Source organism: Sminthopsis crassicaudata, chromosome 6 (genome assembly GCF_048593235.1).
Source record: "Sminthopsis crassicaudata isolate SCR6 chromosome 6, ASM4859323v1, whole genome shotgun sequence".
NCBI classification, from domain to species: domain Eukaryota; kingdom Metazoa; phylum Chordata; class Mammalia; order Dasyuromorphia; family Dasyuridae; genus Sminthopsis; species Sminthopsis crassicaudata.
In genome coordinates, this window is record NC_133622.1 from 211,470,450 (window position 1) to 211,495,408 (window position 24,959).

At 36.2% G+C, this 24,959-nt stretch overlaps 1 protein-coding gene across 3 annotated transcripts in view; it reads left to right on the forward strand.

Annotated features, from left to right (window-relative positions):
* NELL1 (neural EGFL like 1) overlaps positions 1-24,959 on the forward strand; it is an 855,798-nt gene that overhangs the window by 91,667 nt on the left and 739,172 nt on the right. For all 3 annotated transcript variants that reach the window (XM_074274304.1, XM_074274305.1, XM_074274303.1), the window contains exon 4: positions 24,292-24,462. In XM_074274304.1, the coding sequence (XP_074130405.1) occupies positions 24,292-24,462 (171 nt within the window). The remainder of the gene's footprint in view (positions 1-24,291; positions 24,463-24,959) is intronic.

A 24,959-nucleotide genomic window follows, 5' to 3' on the forward strand; every position in this document is an offset into this window, starting at 1 on the left:
TCCTGGCTTTATATTAGTTACAAATTTGAGATGCTTGCCATCTCACTTCACCCAAGTCATTTTTGATAAAAACGTTAAAGGGACAAAGATTGTAGATAGGGGTTTTCAGCACTCCACAAAAGACCTCTGTCCAGACAGACATCAATCCATTCATTACCATTTGGAGCTTTCTCTACTTTTGTCACCACTGAGTTATACGTATATTGATTGACTCTTGATTGAACCTAAGAATTCCTCTTTTGCCTTATATTCTCATTAAGGGATCCAGAAATAGGTCTTAGGAATCTGAGAAATGTGCAGCAATTTTTATTATATTGTCTACCCAGGAAATTTTCTTTTTTTTTTAATGATAAAAATTTATTGAATACTGAAACATAAGGGACTATTAATTTTATTCATCAAAGCAAACTAAAGAAATTAAAATTTAACTTACCCTATTTTTATTTAAATCAACAACTAAATGTTTATGATCAAAGTTTAGTCTCGACTTTTCAAAAAGCTCTTTTTATTCAAATCTTTACCCTCCTTCCAAATACTAATTTTTTCTCCCAGCTAAAAAAACCCAAACTCAAACCACACACCTTTCCATGTAGATCTTGCTCTTCTCATACTTTGATCCAAGGAATTTTAAGAACTGCTGTCTATCCTTTTAAAAGGAAGCTTCCTTTTAAAAAAGAAACTCTTATGTTCCTTTCCCATGACAATCAGTGCTTCCAGATCTCATACTATATAGGCTATATCATTAAACAACAACAATAATAACAATAGCAGGTAGCAAGTGGGTTTAAGAATATATAACCAATTTTTCCTGACTTGGCTCAATAGCTGACTGGTTTCCCAGCCAAGAAATACCAGAACTTATTTCCCAAATCTTTCTTCAGACAAACTGCCATCTAACTGTGCCATCCCCATTTTGTATTTGTGTCATCATGCTCTGTGAAACTGGTCACAACCTTTCATTGGGTGTACCAATGCATTGCCTCTGTTAGGTTCTTCATTGCTCACTGGAGTATGGAAAGAAGTAAAGTTAAGCACAGAATACATTAAGACACCAGGGAAGCTGCCTTATGGTTGTTGCAAAGAATCAGGCAAAGAAATTTGACTGCTTTTTGAGAAACTCTTCTTCCTCTGGGTGGAAGTTAAGAAAAAAAAGACTTTCAATTGTACTTATTTTCTAGTAATGTTGAATTTCATTTCAAAATAGTGGTGGTCTTATCAAAGATGATGGTAAGATAGTTTAAATGGACTGAAAACCTAGACTTAAATATGACTGCCATCATTTATGCTATGGAAGGTAAGCAACTATTCAACTTTACTTTGCAAAGAGTATATCTAAAGATGACTTACTGTTTATTAGAAGAAAATATGCAATATTTTGCTACTTTATAGAAGATTTGACTTAGTAAAAGGGACTCCTTCTATTGAAAAAACAGGTATTTTTCTTTCACCTGATATGTATACTATGGCCAGAAGCAGACCATTTTGGAAGGTTTTGACTTGATTCAGAGATTGAGCTCATTAACATAGCAATATATAGAAACTCCCCACATGACTAAACCAACTCTGTTCTCATTAATATCTTCAGAGGATGGATAAAATAGAATGCTGAACATGGAGATTAATGACTATTGAGAATTTACCTGAAGGTAGGAATTGAAATAGGCAATTTCATGTAATGAAATGGGTACTTAGTATTACTTTGTTATTCATACTAATCCATAATGTTAATTTGATGGATTAAAAAAAATCTCTACCCACTGAATACAATGAGAGAATAACAAAGATGGATTTGTCTTGCTGAAATATCTTAATGACAATGTAGATTTAATGTTTGTCATAATTCAAATGTGTTTTAATACTAAGATTTGTTAGAATGGAAATCTTAATTAACATAGATTAAAAATAATTGAACAGTCTGCCAGAATGTATAACTCTCTAGAATAATAGTAAATCCTTTGAATTTCACTTTTATTTTGGAATTATAGATAAAATTAAATTTAAGTACAACATGAAACAAGAAGTTAGGGTTTCAAGAAGAAAGCATCTCTACGTGAGTTACACTAGGAGTAAATCGTATATACTAGGCTAAGTTCTAAGTGTTGTGAGTAGAGAGAAATGTAAATATAGTGCTTGCCTCCAAGTCATTCGCTTTCTAATGGGAAAAATTATTTTGGCTCCCTAATCCATCTTTCAGGCGATTAACAAATATTTATTAGTAAGGCACTGTGATAAGCACTAGGAATACGAAGAAAAAGTGAAAATAATTCCTGCCCTCATAGAACTTGTATTTTAATATATATAATATATTATTATTAAATATAATATATATAATATATTATATTAAAATTATATATATACATATATGTATATATACACAGATATATATATGTATATATATACACACATATATATGTATATATATACACACACATATATATATATGTATATATATACACACACATATATATATATGTATATATATACACACACACACACATATATATGTATATGACCTTAGAAGCCACTATGTGGTTGGAGAGACCAGGAAAGGCTTCTTTTAGAAAGTGGAATTTAAAGGGAATTTTTAAGGAAGGCAGGATTCTGAGAAGCAGTGGAAAGGAGAAAAATTTTTTGTGTTCCAGAGATCTGTGGAACATTTTTCCATTCATCCCCAGAGTCTCTGGAAATGGAAAGACAAAAGTTAACTCATGGAACCTTACCACTACCATATCTCTAGTCTGATAGAGAATATGGGCTTCAAAAAATATAAAACAGTAGCTCAATTGAGTGCTGTCCTTTTTTTTTTAATGTAGCAAATTTCTCTTCATAATTATTTATACCACTTGGGGTAATTAATTCATATTCTCAGCACACAAACTGAAAGAAGGAAGAATGTATTAAGTGGCATTCAAAGAAGGGGAAAACCATTTTGGGATTATATTTTACCTTGGATATTCCACAAGTAGATAATTAAGTGCTGAATATGTATTATGAAACTTGCCTAACTTCTTCCTTAGCCAAAAACTCAAAAGGAGAGAGCGTCAATATATAGAATATGAAAATGGACATTTCTGCAGTATTATGTAAAAAAAAATCAAATTCAAAAAATTCATGTCAAGGAAACTGGTAGAGTTTTAAGTAACACACTAATTAAATAAAAGTTTAATCTTTATAATAAGAATAGCCACTGTTCAGTTGACTTCTGACCCTAATTGTAGACATGAAAGATTGGGGCTACATTTTGGTCAGATTGTTCTTACTTGTATATATGCATATTAGATTTCAGATTACATAGTATGTGAGAAATGGAAAAAAAAAGCCCAGCCAGTGTAGCCATTAACCTTTACTTTTTAGGTCAAAAGTCACAACTTCATTAATATTAATGCATCAAATCATTTAAGCTGAATTGAATGTGCCTAGAGAATTTTAAAAGCTGTCTCCTTTGACTTCCCACTGGATTAGAAGCATTGGAGCAGATAGGGATTTGGAGCTATATATTTATACACTGGCTTTTATTGGACTGTGTAAAGAGGCCTCTCTCTGATGGATGGTTAGTTTTTATATGTTTGACTTTTCTGAATTCTGAGAGAAAGCCCTTGATAGACTATCCGAATATTTAAAAACTGTTGTCCTTTCTGGGAATTTGTAGGAAACGGGATCCCAGAGCTCTTCACAAGGACTATCTGCTTTTCAGCTGTTTACCTTTCAGATGAACTGGAATATTCATGGTCTGGGAGCAATCAACAGATAGAGTACATTGACTGATTTTTGCCTTGTTTATCTAGGGATTACAAAGTCTGAATCTTTAATGTCCATATGGTATGACATTAAATTGGTAATATTGATTAGGAGCAGAAGTCTTACTTAATTACATGATCATACTTCCCCCCTCTTCCCTTACTCAATTTTTCCCTTTCTTTCCCCCTCCCATCTCTAGCAATGTTGTACTATGGAAATATATTGGACTTGAGTCAGGGAATCCAGATTCAAGCCTTGCCTTTGATTATTACTATTTTTTCTCTTGGGTCTTTCTGAGTCTGTTTCCTCATCTGTAAGACTGAAGACGTTGAATTTAGTCAACATAATGGGACTTGCCTAATATTACACAAGTGGACAAGCTAAGGTCAGAATATAGATCTTTTGAATGCTTTTTTCCATTGAGAGACATTTCTTGAGCATTCCAGTGGAGGAAAAAGAAGGCTTTAGAAATTTAATTGTAGGATTTGTTGCCTTTAAGAAGAGAGGGGCCCTGTTTACTGGGTAAATTGGCATATTTAAAAATATTAAAAAATCTTTTTATCATCCTAAACTTGATAAAAATCAACAAAGATAAATGTTTCTTTATGTAAAGAATAGAAAAAGGGGCAGCTAGATGATACAGTGGATAGAGCACCAGCCCTAGAATCAGGAGAACCTGAGTTCAAATCTGGCTTGAGACACTTAACACTTCCTAGCTGTGACCCTAGACAAGTCACTTAACTCTAATTGACTTTCAAAACACACACACACATACACACAAAACCCCCAAGAGCAAAAAGAGGATTGCACTGAATCTCTATTAAGCACAACTTGGTATATATGTATGTGTGTATAATACATATATGTATATACATATATAAATATACACTGGACACACATGCGTCTTTATATGTGTATGCACATATATGCACATAGTAGTTTCAACATTACCCTATATAAATAGGTAATTCCCATTAATGATTTCTTTTTATTCTCTTCTATTTATTTAAAATTTTTTTTTCAATTGCACTCTTTTTTGCTGTCACTATTACTCTTTCCTCAAAATTCTTTCCCAAAATCTCTCACTTATAGAAAAGAAATATGATAAAGGAAAAATAAATCCACACACTGATTTTGCCCCAAAATGCATGTTTCATTTTATATCTCTAGTCTATCACAAAGCATGGTTCACTTTCAGTTCTCTAAAATTATTGTTTGCAATTGTATTGATCAGGATTCTTCTATCTTTCAAAGTTATTTGTTTTTATTTTTTAATTATATAGTTTGTTTCTCCTGGTTGTCTTGAGCTCACTATGTATCAGTTCATAAAAAAAATATTCCTTTTCTCATTTGTAATGGCACAATAATATTGTCTCATATTTCTATGACTTAATTCAATAATTAATTCTCCAAAATGGTGGATACTTTCTTAATTTTTAATTCTTTACTGCAATAAAAAGTTGCCATAAATATTTCTGTGCATATGGGTCTGTTATTTTTTTTTTATCCCTTTTGGGTTATAAAGATTAGTTTGAATCTTGTATCTTTAAATTTGGGTTAAAAAAGAAAAGCTTTAAGATCGATGAAAGTGGATGATTTACAATAGTTTCCATTATTCTTTTTTTTTTTCCAGGAAAATAATTCTGATTTGATAAATAAAATCTTAAGAGACTTGCACAACAGTGGAATTTTTGATATAGGTTTACTGTAGACCTGGATTCTGAGAGGAAGCACTATGTATATATAGATGTTTATATGTATATATATGTGTATATATATATATATATATATATATATATATGTTTATATGTATATATGTATATATAGAGGTTTAGCCTTGGAACCAAAAAAAGGCCTGGGTTAGTGTCAGGCCTGTGACACACCCTGACTGTTGTGCTAATTACTTAGCTTCTCTGTGCTCCAATTCTGTTCATTTTAGACAAGTTCACCATTTCCAATGACTAAAGGAATTTTCAACAGGAACTCCATACACTGATAAAATAACATAGCTTTTGAGTACACTTTTAAGGAATATTTGTAATGGAAGTCATTGACACACTAGATCAGACCCTTACTCTGCAAAGGATGCCAAATAAGCTGTTACAAGATATACATACACATAAACATAAGTTGCCATTACAAATGTTTCTACTATTGTCTGTCAGAAGCCATTTCTCTATTTTCTTTCCTCTTCCTTTCATTTTTCTTCTTCCCTTTCTCCCTCTCTTCTTCCCTCCCTCTCTTTCTGATTCTTCTTTTACTTTTTTCCTTTCCTCTATTTTCCTCTTTCCTTTTTCTCCCTTTTTCTTCCTCTCCTTTTTCTTTTCCATTTCCCCATTTTTTTCTTCCATACACTCCTCCTTTTTCTCTCCCTTTTCTTCCTCTTATCTATCCTTTCCCTTCCCCTTTCCCTTCCTTCTCTTTCTCTTCTTCCCATTCTTTTTTCTTTCCTTTCTCCCTTCATTTGTGGGAAAACAAGATTTGTTTCTTGGATAGTTTTCTATTGAGCAGCTCATTCTTTCCTATCTTTCTAATTTCAGACTAAAATGAAATGTGTCAAGTGGCTGATTGAGCTGAAGTATGATTCTGATGGGTTAGGGGTGAGGGACAGGAAGATAATGATCAAGTAATACGTTTCGCAGAGATGAGTATTATCTGTTCATAACTAGGCTCTTATGTGAGGTACACCAGGGTTTCATAGGATGACAGAGGGATTGTAAAACATCTTGAATTGATTGTAGGGTAATAATGTCCATCTCCAAAAGGATTTATTATGATTATAAAATGTCCAACTGTTTTGATGTGTGTAAAACCCAGTATGAAATTCGCTGTGGACTTGGGTCTGTTCTTACTTGGATGCTTTGGAATTTTAATTGGGCCTGGGCTGCCAGATCTTTAAAATGAGATAATGTTCAAATATTGTAATTAAATTTTTAAAAAGGGCAGCAATAACTTACACACCAACAGGCCGATCTTGTCTTTTGTGGTGAGTTACATATTGCTTAATCTGCATGTTGGGGGAGCCTCCTTATTCATTTGCATACTCCACTGGAGCTTGCCCTAGAAATGAATACCGACCCAGGACATCAGAGAGCTCTTAAGTACCTTAGATGAAATGAGCAGAGCTGCTCTGTCTGGTTCCTGGTGTGTTGTGAGCAATAACGAGTCCGGTCCTCCTTTATCTCTTTTCTTTCTTCCAGGGAGTTTAAAGCAAAGGGCTAAAAGTGATTGATTAATCAGGCCCCCAAGCTAGTCGTTGCCAAATAGAGGCAGTGCATGGGAGCAGCTCAGAGAGTTTACAAGGGAAGCTTGGGCTGGGGGAGCCAGAACGGGGCCAGCCAGGGGAACCAGAGGCAGCACACAAGAGGGTGATAGTTAGATGCACAGGGGTTTGCTAAATAAAGGTCAAGAGAGGGCTGAGAGTTGGAGGTAGTCGGGATCTAAAGGTCGGGGAAAAAACAGAGCTTAAGGCAAGGCACAGTATTGGAAACTAGGCAGGCAAGAAAGGCTGCATGGGACCCAGGGAGAGCTGGAAACTGAAGGGGTTCAGTTCAAATGGTATGTATGAAGTGCCTACATGTACCAAACTGGGCCCTGTGTGGGGGGACTGGGATTACAGCTAGAATTTCCTACATCTCTCCTTCCTTCCTTCCTTCCTTCCCTCCTTCCTTCCTTCCTTCCTTCCTTCCTTCCTTCCTTCCCTCCTTCCTTCCTTCCCTCCTTCCTTCCTTCCTTCCCTCCTTCCTTCCTTCCTTCCTTCCCTCCTTCCTTCCTTCCTTCCTTCCTTCCTTCCCTCCTTCCTTCCTTCCTTCCTTCCTTCCTTCCTTCCTTCCTTCCTTCCTTCCTTCCCTCCTTCCTTCCTTCCCTCCTTCCCTCCTTCCCTCCCTCCTTCCTTCCTTCCTTCCTTCCTTCCTTCCTTCCTTCCTTCCTTCCTTCCTTCCTTCCCTCCTTCCTTCCTTCCTTCCTTCCTTCCTTCCCTCCTTCCTTCCTTCCTTCCTTCCTTCCTTCCTTCCTTCCTTCCTTCCTTCCTTCCCTCCTTCCTTCCTTCCCTCCTTCCCTCCTTCCCTCCCTCCTTCCTTCCTTCCTTCCTTCCTTCCTTCCTTCCTTCCTTCCTTCCTTCCTTCCTTCCCTCCTTCCTTCCTTCCCTCCTTCCCTCCTTCCCTCCCTCCTTCCTTCCTTCCTTCCTTCCTTCCTTCCTTCCTTCCTTCCTTCCTTCCTTCCTTCCTTCCCTCCTTCCTTCCTTCCTTCCTTCCTTCCTTCCTTCCTTCCTTCCTTCCCTCCTTCCTTCCTTCCCTCCTTCCCTCCTTCCCTCCCTCCTTCCTTCCTTCCCTCCTTCCTTCCTTCCTTCCTTCCTTCCTTCCTTCCTTCCTTCCTTCCTTCCTTCCTTCCTTCCTTCCTTCCCTCCTTCCTTCCTTCCCTCCTTCCCTCCTTCCTTCCTTCCTTCCTTCCTTCCTTCCTTCCTTCCTTCCTTCCTTCCTTCCTTCCTTCCTTCCTTCCCTCCCTCCTTCCTTCCTTCCTTCCTTCCTTCCTTCTTTCCTTCCTTCCTTCCTTCCTTCCTTCCTTCCTTCCTTCCTTCCTTCCTTCCTTCCTTCCTTCCTTCCTTCCTTCCTTCCTTCCTTCCTTCCTTCCTTCCTTCCTTCCTTCCTTCCTTCCTTCCTTCCTTCCTTCCTTCCTTCCTTCCTTCCTTCCTTCCTTCCTTCCTTCCTTCCTTCCTTCCTTCCTTCCTTCCTTCCTTCCTTCCTTCCTTCCTTCCTTCCTTCTTATAAATAAAGTCATTTTACTTTGAACAGAGGTATTCTCTCATGTACTTACTTCAAAGACAGAAATCGGTGCCAAGATATGATTAGGCCTGGTCTCCTTTCCATTTACTTTTAAAAGTTTAAATTTTAAACTAGTTTCATTGACAATTTAATTTTCTCATAGTTAGCCAACTAGAATTTGTTAGGAGCCTACCTTGTGCTAGGCACTGGGAATCAAAGAACAAAAAGCAGTCCCTTCTCTCAAGGAGCTCAGAGTCTAATAGGACAGATAACATGCAAATAATTTTATACTAACATGCTCCACACAGGGTAAGTTGGAGAAAATTGACAGAGGAAAGGCACCAGCAGTAAGGGGAATGAGGAAAACTTCACACAGAAGGTGACATTTTAGCCAGCCCTTGAAGCCAGGGAAAGCAGGAGGAAGAGATCAGAAAGAGTGAGCATTCTGGGCACGTGGACACAGTCAGTGAACATGCCCAGAATCTGCCTTTGGAGCATCTTGTTTAAGGCGCCTGTCAGTGGATCAGTGAGGTGGTGGGGAAAGGTGTAAGGAGCCTGGAAAGGTGTGAAGACCACATTCTGAAGGGCTTTGATCACCACACAGAGGGTTTTTCTCTTAGATCCAGAAGGTTATAAGGAAGCATTGAAGTTAACATTGTAGGAGTGATCCAGTCAGACCTGTGGACAGAAGTGGGGAGAGTTTTGTGGCTGGGAGACTAACAAGAGTACAGTTATTGTAATTTGCTGTGACAGGATGGGGGCCTGCATCAGTGTGATGGCAGTGTCAGAGGAGAGAGAGATAATGAAGGTAAAATCAATAGATCTTAGCAACAGATGCATCTGGGGGATGAGAGAGAGTGAGGGGTCAAAGATAACAACTATGTTGTGAGCCTTGGTGCTTGGCAGGATAGTGGTGCTCTCAATAGTAATAAAGAAGTTAGGAAGAAAGGAGAGTGTGGGGGAAAGATAATAAGTTTAGTTCTAGGTATGTAGAATTTTAGATACTTACAGGATATGTAGTTGAAAATATCCAATATGCAGTTGGAGACAGGAGAATGGAAGTTAGCAGAGAGGTTAAGGTTGATGTGCAGTTGTAAGAATCATTAGCCTTAAGATGATAATTAAATGCATGGGAACTGTTGAAATCACCAAGTGAAATACTATGAAAGTAGAAAAGGATAGGGAACTGGGAGAGAGCTCTGTGGGACAGCTGTATTTAATGAATATTACCTGTATGAAGAGCCAGCAAAGGAGATTGAGAGAGGTCAGTCAGATAGTTTATGAGGAGAACCAGGAGAGAGAAAGGTTACAAAAAGAATATCTAGAAGAAAAGAATGATCTATGGTTCCCAGGGTTGGCAGAGTGGTCCAGAGGGATAAGCTGAAAAAAAGGCCATTTCGTTTGGCAGGGAAGAAATATAAAACAGTCATATCGACTCCTTATTGGCAAAAATGAGGCACCATAGGTGTCAACCATTGAATTTAATAACTGTTTAAATATTCATCATCAAGTTTTGCTCTTCAGCAGGGAGAGGGAAAAGGGATACATTATAAAATGTAGGTGGGATAAAAGTGAAAGACATAAAAATTTTACCTTAAATATCCAAGACATTTGTTATCCATTTTCTATTATTTCTACTATTACCATATCATCAACCTCACAACCAAATAACTTTAATTATCTCCTTCTTTTTTCTTCTACTACTATGATATGCCCTGTTATTTCAGAAATGATGGCATAGGCAGGAAATGTGTGTGATCGTTTTTGAAATAACAATTTTGTCTTCTCATTACCATACTCAAGAACTTAGTGTTTCCCAATTCCTACTTCAGTGTAGTTGATATCCTTGTTCTCTTAAGGAGTTTAAAAGTGAGGAGACATATAGGATGATCTATTGGGGATAGATGAGCAAAGTGAAGGTTTTTTTGTGTATATTTGCAGGTAATAGAGATTAAAGGTAAGTGATAGAATAAAAGGGGGCAACCTACTGAAGAATATAAGATGGAATGGGTTCAATTGGATGTGTAGATTTGTCTCGGTGAAGAAGATGACTACCTCATTATATAAAACAAGAGTGAAGGAAGAGATAGTGATAGAAGGCTTCTGGGCAATGTAAGATGAAGAGGAAAGAAGAGGAAGATCTCAGTAAATGACATCTTTTTTTTGTAAAAAAATAAAAAGCAAAGTTCTCAGCTGGGAGGGTTATGAAACAGGGAGTCATGGAAAATTTGAGGAGAGATGAAAATGTCTGGAAGAGTCACTATTATGAGACAAATAGGATATTAATTAGGGAGGGAAACTGCAACCAAGAAACCATTTTGATATTCTATTCTTCACTTTTCTCCATCCCTACTGAGATTTTGTGCTTGAAGCATAGTTGAGGCTTATGTTATAAAGCTAGGAATTGTAGTATCTCCAGTTCACTTAGCCTTTCCATAAGCACATTGGGTTTAATAGCTAGAAGGATCAGAGAATTATTAATCTTTGGGATGGAATTGACCTCAAAGGCCTTTTATTTCAACTTAAATTTGTAGTGGACTCAGTACAGTTTTGTTATTTTCGCCAGCTTTGTCCAGCAGCATATGGTAGCAGTGATCTGAGTAGCAAGCTCAGTGATAAATCAGGGAGTAAGGGGATTGAAAAAGAGGACAATGTGCAGTTGAATTGGTTTATCCAATAAACCAACAACAACTCTAGATTCAATTTACATGGGGAAAAGACGTGCCTTTAGCGATTATCTGTCATCATCTAGTCATTTTTCTGTTGAGAAAATTATTACAATTTGCCCCAGATATTTTGCAGGATTTAAATCCAGACCTGGTGACTTCATATCCCATGCTTTTGGACTCTGATGGACTTCTGTCCCTAATAACAAAGAAATACAGTTAAGCAACTGTTAAACTGTTAGACTATTGAAATAATTGATCAACACAGGGCACATGCATGACAGCATATTTAAAATTAGATATTCTTCATCCTTAACACACCCCTCACCTCTCTGGACCAAGAAGAGGGAAGCATCTTATCCCATCTGTCATTTGGTCACCATTTTTGAAGTGGGATAATTTCTTGATGGGACAACTAGGAGTCGATAATATCAGTCTTTGTGAACTAAATTTTGAGAAACATTGTCCTAGGTCAGGATTTCTTAAAACTTTTTTCAGCTATGACCCTTTTTGCCTGAGAAATTTTTATGCAACCTCAGGTATATAGTTACATAAAATCTCAATGGAATATTTATAGAGCATTCAAAACTTTTTTACTGTTGCCAAATTTTGCATGACCCCCACATTCAGCAATATAGTCACAACTTACAATTTAAGACCTTTTGCTTTAGTTTATCAAAATAATTGACTTAAGGATTTTTAGATGGGTCAGTAAATATATCTCTTAGTTAACTACGTTTTATAATTCATGTTCTCTACTGATCAGAAAACTCCCTTGGCTTCTTTTTGCCTCGGTAGTGCTGAGAAAGGAAGGAAGAGGGAAGACTAATAATCCATGTTCTAGTTGAATAAAAACTACTCTTTTCTCATTGAAGCCTCTTTTCAAGTGAAACTATTTTGAGGACCTTTTCTATCTTGTCTGGTTTGGGACATAGCACTAAGGGGAAAGGTAATGACCCTTTCTATTGGGATTTGAACCAATAGTGTGTCCTCTTTGGCTCAACCCACTGAGTGATCAACATGCTCATGTTGAACAGGTTTAAAAAAAATCTCAGATTCTAAGTATATCACATTTCTATTAGGAGGTACATAGCCTATTTTATCATACATGAAATTGTGGCTAATAATTATTTTGATAAGTTTTAAAGTTTTTAAAGTCAATAATCTTTACAATATTATTATTATTTTATAATTTATTCTGGTTGCTCACTTTACATCAGTTCATACATGTGTTTCCAGATTTCTCTGAAACTATCCTCTTCATTTCTTTCAGCAAATTAGTATGCCATCACATTAAAATGTTATTCATGACCATCTTCAAAGTTCCTATTCTTTGGTACCACAAATAGCTGCTCTCAGTAGTTTTGTAGCCATGAGTCTTTTTAATTTTGATCTCTTTGGTACCTAAGTCTAGTAGCAATTGCTTTCATATATGGGGAAAGGGATTAAAGTGTGTGTGTGTGTGTGTGTGTGTGTGTGTGTGTGTGTGTGTGTGTGTGTATGCATATATATATATCTGAGTAGTTTCAAATTGCTTTCCAGAATGACTGTACTAGTTCAAAGATCAATCAAGAGTCTATTAACGTACCTGTTTTCCCTCTAGCATTTTCATTTTCATTTTTTCGTTGTCTTATGGCAAAATAATAGCCAGTTATGTTCATGTATCACATTTATTTAGCCATAACCCATTCAAAAATGCCTGATTACAAATAACTTGCCAAGAAGGAATGATGTTTCAAACACCCAATAACTTCCTTTACTTAAAAAAATCCAATATAACTAGTCTTTTGTGTGGTAAAAAGAAGAAATTCTAATAGAACTGGGTTTTTCAATTTGGGATGCAAGAATATCAGTGCTGAGAAAGGAAGAGGGAAGACTAATAATCCATGTTCTAGTTGAATGAGAACTGCTCTTCTCTCATTGAAGCCTCTTTTCAAGTGAAAATATTCTGAGGACCTTTTCTATCTTATCTTGCTTGGGACACAGCACTAAGAGGAAAGGTAATGGCCCTTTCTGTTGGGATCTGAACCACTAGTGTTTCCTCTTTGGCTCTCCCCACTGAGTGATCAAATTGATGTTTTTTGAAGGTCTTGAAAAAGGAGTTATATGGGTGAGAAGATATGCTTCAAAGGAATTATTCATTGGAAATAGGAACTAGAAAGGAGAACATTGCCCTAGGTTTTATTCTTAACTCAATCCTTGATGCTCTCATTCTTTTCCCCCATTTTCTCTCTGCACCTCACTTATTTTCTATAGGGTAGAAGTATGGCAAATTGATTTTTAAAATAGCAATGTAAGGTCCCTAGTTTAAGTAATTTTAAAATATAATGTAGTTTCATTCCAGGCCTTCTCATCAGAAGGGGTGTGGGATGGGTGCTAGACCCCCTTTCCCAAATGAACTGATCAGAGACATCTTCAGGTATAAAGAAAAAGCATTTATTTAGTCCCTGCAGGAAAAGGTCCAAGCAAGCACACCTGGGAGGCATCCCAACTCCCAGCATGTGCTCTTAGAATCTGACAAGCTTCTGGCTGGTCAGGATTAAATAGCATAAGACCCAAGCCTTTTCATTGGATAGATTAAAAGTAACCATTACTGACCAGTGTTTGCCAATGTTATCTGCTTCTTGTGGGTCACGTCACTTCCTGTAACTTATAACTTAAGGTCTGACCTTTAGAGATCATATGACTTTCTGCAACCTTGGCCCAAGACCTGATCTTCTGGCTCTGAGAATAGGGATCACATGGCATAGGCTTAGACTCAGACTTGACCAAACTTCATCCAGTCCATCCCATTCAAAGGGAAGGAGGAACCCCTTTCTTCAGAATGTCTTTATAGGCAACTTGGGGCTACTGATTAAAAATATCAGAATGTACCACACTCCAATATCTCCCTTTCATCTTTATGGGAATTGGAAAATATGTTGAGGTTTCCTTAGCAGTTGAAAGACAAAAGAACAAACCATCTAAGTATTAGAGTATGAAAGGACTGTAATCATCTAGATTAACAACTTTATTTTATGGATTAAGAATTGTGTGGGCAAAATCTGGCATGACAGAATTGGCATTTAAACACAGGTCCTTGAATTTCTAATTTCCCATCTTTCTCACTTTATCACAGAGGAGCAAAGGCCCATTCTATAGCTTATTTTACAAAAGTTTTAATTATAATTTCAGGTTTACTTTTTGTCTTTGCTGTGCATTCATTACTTGATTCTAATCTTTCTTGTTATTGTTCAGTCAAAGGTAGAGCTCCATTTAGTGTTTAACTTCTGTCCCCTCTAGTCTAGCCTGCTTATGACAACTCAGTTAATTTTCCCAAAACTCTGTTTTTATCACATCACTTCTGTGTTCACAAATTTAAAGGACTCCTTATCACATATAGAACAAAACCAACCTAGATAATATACTGGTATAGAGTCTTTGGACATTTTTTGTCAACTAATATTTTCAGATTTATCTTGATTAATCTTCGACATGAATCTTCCATTCATTTAGTCAATAAGCATTTGTAAAGGTTCTCCTATGAGTTAAGCTGTGGGCTATGCAAAAGGCAAATCCTTGAGGATCTCACAATGTAACCGGTGGGGATAACATGAAAAGAACTATGCATAAATAAACTACAATCAGGATAGATGGGAAAGCAAAGGCCGGAGAGTTAAAAGGAAATGTAAAAGGCTTTCTGTAGAAATTGAAATTTTATCTGGAATGTGAGGGAAACCATTGAAAACCAGAAACAGAGATAGAAGAGAAACCACTTCAAATATGGGGGACAGCCAATGAAAATTCTCCAAAACAAGAGATGGAGTGCTATTGGAGGACTAGCAAATGTATATATCATTGGATCAAAGAATGTTTCAGAGCAGTATATAGATATGAGGGAACTGGAAAGGTTACGTTTGGAAATTCTTTGAACACAAAATAGGACTTTATATTTAATCTTGGAGAAAAGTAATAGGAAACACTGGTATTTATTGAGTAGATGACTGGGTCAAAAGAAGACCTGCACTTTAGGGTAACCATTTTGGTGACTCAGTATAGGATGGACTTGAGTGGCAAGATGCTTGTGTCAAGCTGGCTAACCAATAGACTTTTGCAGTAGTTCAGATAATGAGGAGATGAAGTCTGGAAGTGAAAGAAAGAAGGGAGTTTAATCAAGAGGTGTTGCAAAAACGTGAAGAATGAGCGATTGTGAAGAGTTGAGGGGGATATCCAAGTTCTAAGTATGGGGGGGACTAGAAGAACGGTGCCCTCAATAGTAGTAGAAAAGTTTTGAAAAGGTGGAGGATTTTGTGGGAAAGAAAATGAGTTCATTTTTTATTGTGTTAAATCTATGTGGGCTTATCTACTTGCTAGTCTCAGAATATACCATAGTCACTAAGATTTGTGTAGTGGAGAGACGTCAGACTCTTGAATTACATCTTTAAAGCTAACTAACCTTGTGACCCTGGGCAGATCACCTAACTTCTCTGAATGAATTTGTTTTTCTTTATTTTTCCTTTTATTTTTTAAAATAATAATAGTTTAATTTTAAAAAATATATACAAAGATAGTTTTTAACATTCACCATTACAAAACCTTGTGTTCCAAAATTTTCTCCCTCTCTCTTTCCCTTCCCCCTCCCCTGGACAGCAAGTAATCCAATATAGGTTAAATATGTGCCGTTCTTCTACACATATTTTCACATTTTATCATGTTGCACAAGGAAAATTAGATCAAAAGGGAAAAATGAGAAAGAATAAAAACAAGCAAACAAAAAACAACCAAAAAAGTGAAAAATGTATGTTGTGATCCACATTCAGTCTCCATACTCTTCTCTCTGGATGCAGATGGCTCTTTCCATTTCAAGTCTATTAGAATTGCCTTGAATCGCATCGTTGTTGAAAAGAGCCAAGTCCATCACAGTTGATCATCACATAATCTGGTTGTGTGCAATGTTCTTTTGGTTCTATTCATCTCCCAGCAACATGTAAGTCTTTCTGGGATTTTCTGAAATCAGCCTGCTGATCATTTCTTATGGAACAATAATATTCCATTACATCCATATAATATAACGTATTCAGCCATTCAGTAACTGGTACGTAGCCACTCAGTTTCCAATTCCTTGCTATTACAAAAGAGCTGCTACAAACATTGTTTGCACGTGTGGTTTATGTTCCCTTTTTATGATCTCTTTGGGATATAAACCCAGTAAAGACATTGCTAGATCAAAAGCTATGCAAAATTTTATTGCCCTTTGGGAATAGTTTTAAATTGCTCTCCAGATTGGTTGGATCAGTTCATAATATATTATTATGAACCTGTTTTTGCATTTGTAAAATAGTGGTATTGATAATGAATAGTATTATTTTCATAGGTTATTTGTAAGGTCAAATGGCACAGCTTTCTAGCAATTACTTTTATTAATGTTAGAATAGAAGAATATTAGAATGCAAGCTTTTTGAGGGCAGGGACTATTTGCTTTTTTGTCTTTGTGTCCCTAGTATTTAGTACTTGGCACATAAATGAACTCCAAATTAGTGCTTGCTTAATTTAAATAATATATAAGGTGTTTAGCAAATTTTAAAATATTATATAATTATCAGCTAAGATAATTATTCTCGCCTTGATGCCTTTGCTCAAGGGTTTTCCCTCACCTTGATTCCCTTATTAACATTCTCTGTCTCTCCAAATTCAATTTGTCATAAAGAGCCCTTGAAAAATCTCATTCTAGAAACCAAGTTAAAAATAAGAATCAGTGAACATATTTAAGATTCTTGAAAAGGACAGACTGCAATGCTCTTCTCTGCAAAAAAAAAAAAAAAAAAAAAAAAAAGAAAAGAAAAGAAAAGAAAAAAAACATAGGCTATTAGATCTAGAATAGAGACTGGACAATCTAGTAAAATCCTCTTATTTTACTGAGGACCAGTTTTGAAATGATTGTCTCAAGTTATGAAGCTAATTAGTAATAGAACCAGAATTTGAACCTCTATCTTCTATCTCAAAATCTGATGCTCCTCCAGCTTCACTATGTTACAGGATCATAGTTAGAAGACTCTTTTTGTCTTGCTCTTTCACTGTTTAAGTCCCACACACTCAATCTTGTGCCCCAAAGTCTAATCATTACATATGTGGTTTCTGTAGCCTTCTGGCAATTCTGTAGATCAGGAGGTGAGGCCCTTGACTGGCAATTATCTTAGAATACCATAGCTGAGAGCAACTTTGAATTCATGATACTCAATCTATGGTCAAATCACAGAATTTCAGAAATGGAAGAGTCCTTATTAATTATCTAGTAAAATTTATGCCTCAACAAAAATTTCTGCTACAACATGCTCCCCCAAATCTTCATCTAACCTTTGCTTCAGAATCTCCGGTGAAGGAGAATTCAGCCTCTCCTTAGGCAATTTATTCAACTTTTAGGTAGCTTTATAGTTGTTTGGAGTTTTCCCATTTTGTTGTGCCTTTAATTTATTCTCTTTCTTGCTTCTAGACCTTCCTTCAAGGTCTAAGCAAAACAAACTCTATTCCTCTGCAGCATATTTGATTTTTAATGCTTTTAAAAGAATTGACATGTTCTCCTTCCCCTCCCAAGTATTTCCTTTTCCAGATGATACAACATCCCAATTTCTCCAGGCCATCCTTCTATGATACAAACTTGAAGTCTTTAACCATTTTGTTTGGCCTCTTGACATTTCCAGTTTATCAGAGTTCTTCCTAAGAAACAGCATGCAAAATTGATCTTAGCATTACAGGCAGAGTACCAGGGAACTATTACTTCCTTATTTCTAGAAACAACATCTCTCTTAATGTAGATTAAGATCTTATTAGTTTTTTTTTTAATCTTTGGGAATACATTTTTAAAAACTTAACAGTTTTAATTTTATTTATTGAACAGACATTTTTATAACAATACAATAAAAAGATGAATGTACACAAAACTGCAAATCTGCTATACACAATTTGCTATTCCTTTCAAATATAGAACAAAATTATGTTTTTTTCCTTTTTTTCCCTTTCCTCCCCTCCCCATAGAGATGGCTGCCATTAGCTACAAATAAGTTATATGTGTGTTTTGTGTATATATATATGTATGTATATAAAATTATTCTGTACATACTTTTATTTATTAGTTCTCTGCATGATGATTGCCTCTTTTGAATTGTAAAATGATCCAACCATTTTGCAGAGAAGTTTGGAATGATATCCAAAGAGTTATTAAACTATCTTTACTCTTTGCTACAGCAACTACTATTTGATACATTTTCTTTTTTTTTAATTTAATTTTTATTTTATTTTATAATTATAACTTTTTTTTGACAGTACATATGCATGGGTAATTTTTTACAACATTATCCCTTGCACTTACTTCTGTTCAGATTTTTTCCCTTCCTCTCCCAACCCCCTCCCCCAGATGGCAGGCAGTCTTATACATGTTAAATATATTACAATATATTCTAGATACAATATATGTGTGTAGAACCGAATTTCTTGTTGCACAGGAAGAATTGGATTCAGAAGGTAAAAATAACAGTTTACACTCATTTCCCAGTGTTCCTTTTCTGGATGTAGCTGATTCTGTCCATCATTGATCAATTGGAATTGGATTAGCTCTTCTCTATGTTGAAGATATCCACTTCCATCAGAATACATCCTCGTACAGTATCATTGTTGAAGTGTATAATGATCTTCTGGTTCTGCTCGTTTCACTCAGCATCAGTTGATATAAGTCTCTCCAAGCCTCTCTGTATTCTCCTGTTGGTCATTTCTTACAGAACAATAATATTCCATAACATTCATATACCATAATTTACCCAACCATTCTCCAATTGATGGACATCCATTCATCTTGCAGCTTCTAGCCACTATGAAAAGGGCTGCCACAAACATTTTGGCACATACAGGTCCCTTTCCCTTCTTTAGTTTTTTGATACATTTTCAAAGATGATTAGGGGAAAAGGAAAAGAACTGTTCTAAAATGTTTATAGCGGCTTTCTTTGCAGTGGCAAAGATTTGAAATTGCAGGGATAAGCTGATCAAATTGTGGTATATGATTGTGAGGGAATTCTACTTTGCCATAAGAAATAATGACCCCAATGACTTTTAGAAAAAAATCTATGGAAAGACATATAAAATAATAAACAGTGAAATGAGTAGAACCAAAAAAAAAACATTGTATATGGTAACATCAATATTGTTTTAAGAGTGATTTTGAGTGAATAAGTTATTTTGACTATTACAAATACCCAGATTAAATATAAAGGATATATGTTTGGGAGTAACTAAGTGTATGGTACTGAGTTCCAGAACAGAAAACACTCAGTGAAAACTGTGAGCCAATTCGCTTTCCTGCATTTAGGTCTCTTATTACTAATGTTCTGTTCTTTTTTATATATGCATGTTAGAATATATAAGTTTTAAGGTCAAAAGAGCTCTGAAAATGACCAGCCTTTCCCTCTATTCTTGGAAACTTGCAAGAAGTAGGGATATATGTTAATAGAAGACCATGGTTGTATTGACCAAAACAGTTTTTTGATGACTTTGTTATTTGCTTGCAAATGTTAGCAATTGTTGACTAGGATGATGTTGTTCTGGGAGACTGTCATTTGATTGTAAATAAAGACTGTATATGCAGAACTTTAGGACTAAAGGCTTTTTTCCTCCAAAAACCATGTATTTGCATGTGTATGAAATAGATGGTGAAGAGAATTTTATTAAGGAATTGTTTTCCTCAGGAATGACTCAGCAATGGATATGATTTTGGGGGAAAATGATAATTATTTCCATGAAAATATTTTAAATGATCAGTCTCAGAGTAGAAGATGGGACCTTTGTGTTTTAATTTCTAATAATCTGCTAAATTGAAAAAAATTTGGCCTTAGAATGCTTTGACCTTTTTTTTCATGGTAAGAGTAATAATATCTAGTCTCCATTTGATTTGGAATATTAATCAACTTGATTCTTTAGGATGGGAGAAGAGGAACTATCTTGTTTATAGATTTTTACTCTTTACTTGAATTAGAGTTGTTATTCCCCATAGAATGACTGGATATGCTGTGGGTACCATGAATTTGACCATGGCTCATATATGAAGAGAAGAGGAGGTGGTGATGGGTGTAATTTGAGCAGTGATTCTATCACATTCACCTGGTTTTAGAAAACTCCTCTGATGGATATGGTCTTGCCATTTTCTTTGGATCCTTTTATCTGAACACTGATACTAGATATTTCTCTCTTTAAGTGGTCAGGACCACATCACATATGTGACAGAAATGGCTAGGTTTACTGTACTCTGTCCTTTTCAGACCATGTCTAAAACACTGTGATTAATTCTGGATACTACACTTTAGCAAGCACCATAATAAGCTTGAATAAACGAGAAGGGAGGAAGCTGGATGGCAAATTGCCACTAGATCATACTTTTTGAAGATTGCTGGAAGGAAACTTGGCTGTTAAGGCTAAAAAAAGAGGACATAATAATTGTCTAAAAGTATTTGCAAGAAATAGTAGACTTGTATTATTTGACTCAAGGACTAACGAGTGAATGTTACAAAAGAACACATTTAGTCTTAATGGAAAGAAAAACTTTTATCAATTAATTTTTTTTCAAAGAGGAATGAGTTTCCTCAATAGCTGATGTTTCCCCACATTGGAATTTTGTATTTAAGAGCAAAGATGACCAGTAGGATGCTTTGTAAAAGGGGATTTTCTTTTAAGTATAGGTTGTTGAGGTATCTTCTGGATTTGACACTGTGATTCTATGATATTCCAGCACAAGTACTCAATAAATATTAAATGATTCGCTTTTTTCTTTCTAAGTTCCATAGGTAGAGGAATCAGAAATTATTGTAGGAAATCTTTCTCTCTTTATTCCTAAGCTATATAATAGCCTGTTAAGCTTAAAGGCAAAATATATATTTGTAAATTAATTTATTTATTAAAGAATATGTGACTATTTTAGAGCTTGAGAATCCAGGAAAATCTAAAAAAAGAAAAGCTAGGTACATCAAGGGAAATTTTTTCCCTATGGCCTTTTAATATTTGTCTCAACATAGGCATACCTATATTGAGTCACTTGATAAATCATATTTAATTCTTTATTCTGTGTTTTCCCATCTGTTTCTTAGAACTGGCATCATGAAGTGGGTCAGGGACTGTTCTTTATTTTTATTTAAAGCATTTCTCCTTGGGATTATCATCTGGGACAGAAGAGTGAAATATGCATTTGTTCTTTGACATGAGATTGGGAAGTCATGCATAATAAAGGCTTAGCTTCATGATATATTCATTTCAGTCCTTGTATCTGATGCACTTTGCTATTAAATTAAAACCATGTTGGTTAGTAGGGTCAGGCTGGCTAAGTGGATTAGAGAAAAGAACCATCTCTTCATTTCTAGAGCTTAATGTTAGCTTCCCTAGCTGGGTGCTGTACCTCTGTAGGTCATGTTGTTAGGAGTTATTCTCATTTGTAAGACTTTAATTTGCCACAGTGGCTCTTTCTGGACACTTTTAATTTAATTTAACCAGCATTTATTGTGTCTGTCATAAATAAGAAAATGCTAGGTACTATAAATACAAAGACAAAAACCCAAGTTTGTAACCTAGAGGTCATTCTTCATGTTATACTCTCTCACACACTATATACAAAAAGTTTTCATGTCTTGCCAGTTCTGCATCCTCCATCACTTCTTCTCCATTCATGGTTCAGATCTTTATCATTTGTCTTGGTCACTTCCATAGCCTCTTAATTGATCTCTCTGAATGCAGCTTTTCCTTTCTCCACACAATTTCCCAACTGCCATTATGTCGTGTTGCCTTGATCAATAAGTTTCTGTGTCTTTTAGGATAAAATATAAACTCATTTGTTTGCATTTACCATCATATTTCCCCAAACCTTTCCAATATGAATAATCCTCCCCACTGTATATGCTAATACTCCAAGCACACAGGCCACTATGTGATTCCCCATATACAACCTTCTATTTTCTGTTTCCATGACTTTGCACAAGCTGCTCTACATGCCTAGAATAATCTATCTTCACTTTTATTTCTTAGAATCCGCTCACCAAGATTCCGCTTAAATAAACCTCCCCAGTAACTATTGCCATCACCGAATTAATATCCTTTTATTTTGCATATAGGGACAGGGACAAGGACCCAACCTATGATTTTATTGATTTGGGGCTTTCCTGTGAGGAACTTCCTCTGTCAATGCAGATTGGCAACTCTTTCACAACTTATACTCTGGGAGGTTTGTTAATATTCTGAGAGGTTAATTAATTTGTCCAAGGTTACAAAGTTGTATTTACATATTTATGAAGATGCCATAACCCTCTCATCCTATTATGCTATACTTTAATCTCCTGAATGCCAGAGACTGTTTAATGTTATCTTTGTATTTCCGGGGTCTAGCACAATGCTTGGCACATAGAAATACTTGTTAACTTTTGGTAAAGCCAAGTTGAGTTTTGTGATCAAAGTTTCCTTGATGTCAAGAAACTCACATTCTACTGCAATATTTATAGAGATAACTAAATATGAGGTGATAAAGTAATTGAGTTTGATGGAGGCAGATGGAAAGGGAAATAGAAGAAGTAGAAGGCTGGGGAAGAAGGAGGAAAGAAGGAGGGAGGAAGAGAAGGAGAGGGAGAGGGAGAAAGAAGAGGAGGGGGAGACAGAGGGACAGGGAAAGAAAGAGGGTTAGGGAGAGGTACAGAGAGGAGACAGAAGGATAGAAAGAGACAGAGGGACAGAGATACAGAGATACAGAGAGTGATAGCAAGGGAAGAGAAGAAAAAGGATAGCATAGGAAGGAAAGAGAAGAAGGGAGACAAAAAGAGGGAGAGGGGGTTAAGAGGGAGGGAAGGGGGAGAAATAGATGAAAGAAAAGGAGAAAAATGAATTAAATGGGGAAATCAGGAAAGTGTTTGTGCAGGAAAGGCATCTGAGCTGGGCTTTGAAGGAAACTTGCTTTTCTTTAAAGTGTAGTTGAAGGGGGTGGAGGGCATTCCATGTATGGGAAAAGCACTTGCACAACAGCCTGGAGATGGGGGTGTGTGAAATATCTTGGGTGGAGAAAGCTAGTTGGCCAGTTTGACTGGAACCTGGGTTCACCCCATGAGAGAGGCTCGACTGTGGAAGATACTTATGAATATCTCTATGTAAGAGTAGGGGTGAAGGGATATTAACTCCTGGGATGGGGATGGGGATGGGGTAAGAGGTGGGGAGAAGAGATAGTCATTGGCCACATTTTGTTTTTTACCTTAGCAGCTAAGCTGATACTTTTTAGGAGTTTGGAAAATTCTCCATAAAAATCTGGGACCAGAGAACAGACATTTACTGGCCATTTTTTTAGGTGCTATAGAAATATTATTTCATTTGGTCCTCCAATAACACAAGGAGATAGGTGCACTTATTAACCCCATTCAGAATTGAGAAAACTGAAGCATATGTAGGTTAAACAGCTTGCCTACTCGTGCAGCTAGTAGATTTGAAATGAGGTTTTCTTCCCTCCAGACCCATCACTATATCATCTAGCTGCCTTAAGGGGACAGGGAATGGAGCTCAGTCATAGGTTTCATGGCCCTGTATACTTAACAACTGATTTAAGTGTGAACAAATTCTAATTTTCCTCTCCTAATTATTGAAGAATTGCTATCCCATTATCATTATGTTCAAGGGGGAAGACATTTTTTTTGAAAAATCACTGGTCTTCACCCCACCAACTTCTTCCAGGATCTGCTGTCTAAGGCCACTTTTCTTCCCTATATTGTGTAAAAATATGGCAGGTCTAAAAATAAATATCAGTAAATCTATTCCACTTGGAATGCAACGGAAGAAGGGATTTGAACTGCACTTTCAAGTGTTTAAAAGACAATACACTAAGCTCCACTAATTAGCTTGTGCCCTGTTACCTTACAGAGATCAATTGATCTTCATTTCTTCTCTGAATGCGTTCCTCATGTGGGTTCTGATATAATAGCTGAGCTACCTTCCAGGCTGCCCCATTGATTTCAGGTTGTGGTCCTTTGTTTGATGCTAAGTTAATTGTAAACTTCGAGAAGATATTGAAACCAGCCATCGCCCGGGGGAAATAATGGGGATGATGGGCTGTTGCCTGATGAAACTGACTCTTTTTGCTTTCTATACAGCTATTTCGAACTGGAGACCAGTGGCTTGAGGGATGAGATAAGATATCATTATAGATTTAATGGGAAATCAAGGACGGAAGCTTTTCCCTACCGGATGGCTGATGGCCAGTGGCACAAGATTGCTCTGTCCGTTAGTGCTTCCCATCTTCTGCTCCATGTGGACTGCAACAGGTAAGGGTTTGAATTTGATTGATGGAACTCTTGCCCTTGAAATGACACAATTATAGAAAGACCAATTGGGAAACAAAAATTGAAGCAACTTGCCTTCCACTTAGCTTTTAGGATGGATTGTTATATCCTAAAGTCACCAATATGTTGGGAAAAACAGGCTGCTCAAATGAAACCATGTCTTCCGGTTATGAATGAATGCACCAGTGTTGATTGCTGATTGGGGAATATTAAATATATCTTCATACACTCTGGGCCCTGGCTGATGTTATATTTTGCTGTAATTACATTTCACAGTGACAGATTGTTTTGTGGTCTGTTCTATCCAAGAAGCAGTCTTGATACACCTACCCAGAAACTTGAGGAATATGTCATCCTAGAGGCACTAATTTTATTTCACTTAATCAAATGCCATTTACTTTCCCTAAATGGAAACATCTAAAAGGGACTATTCTTTGAATTTTTGTAATTGATGCTATTCATTTTTTATGGGGTATTGA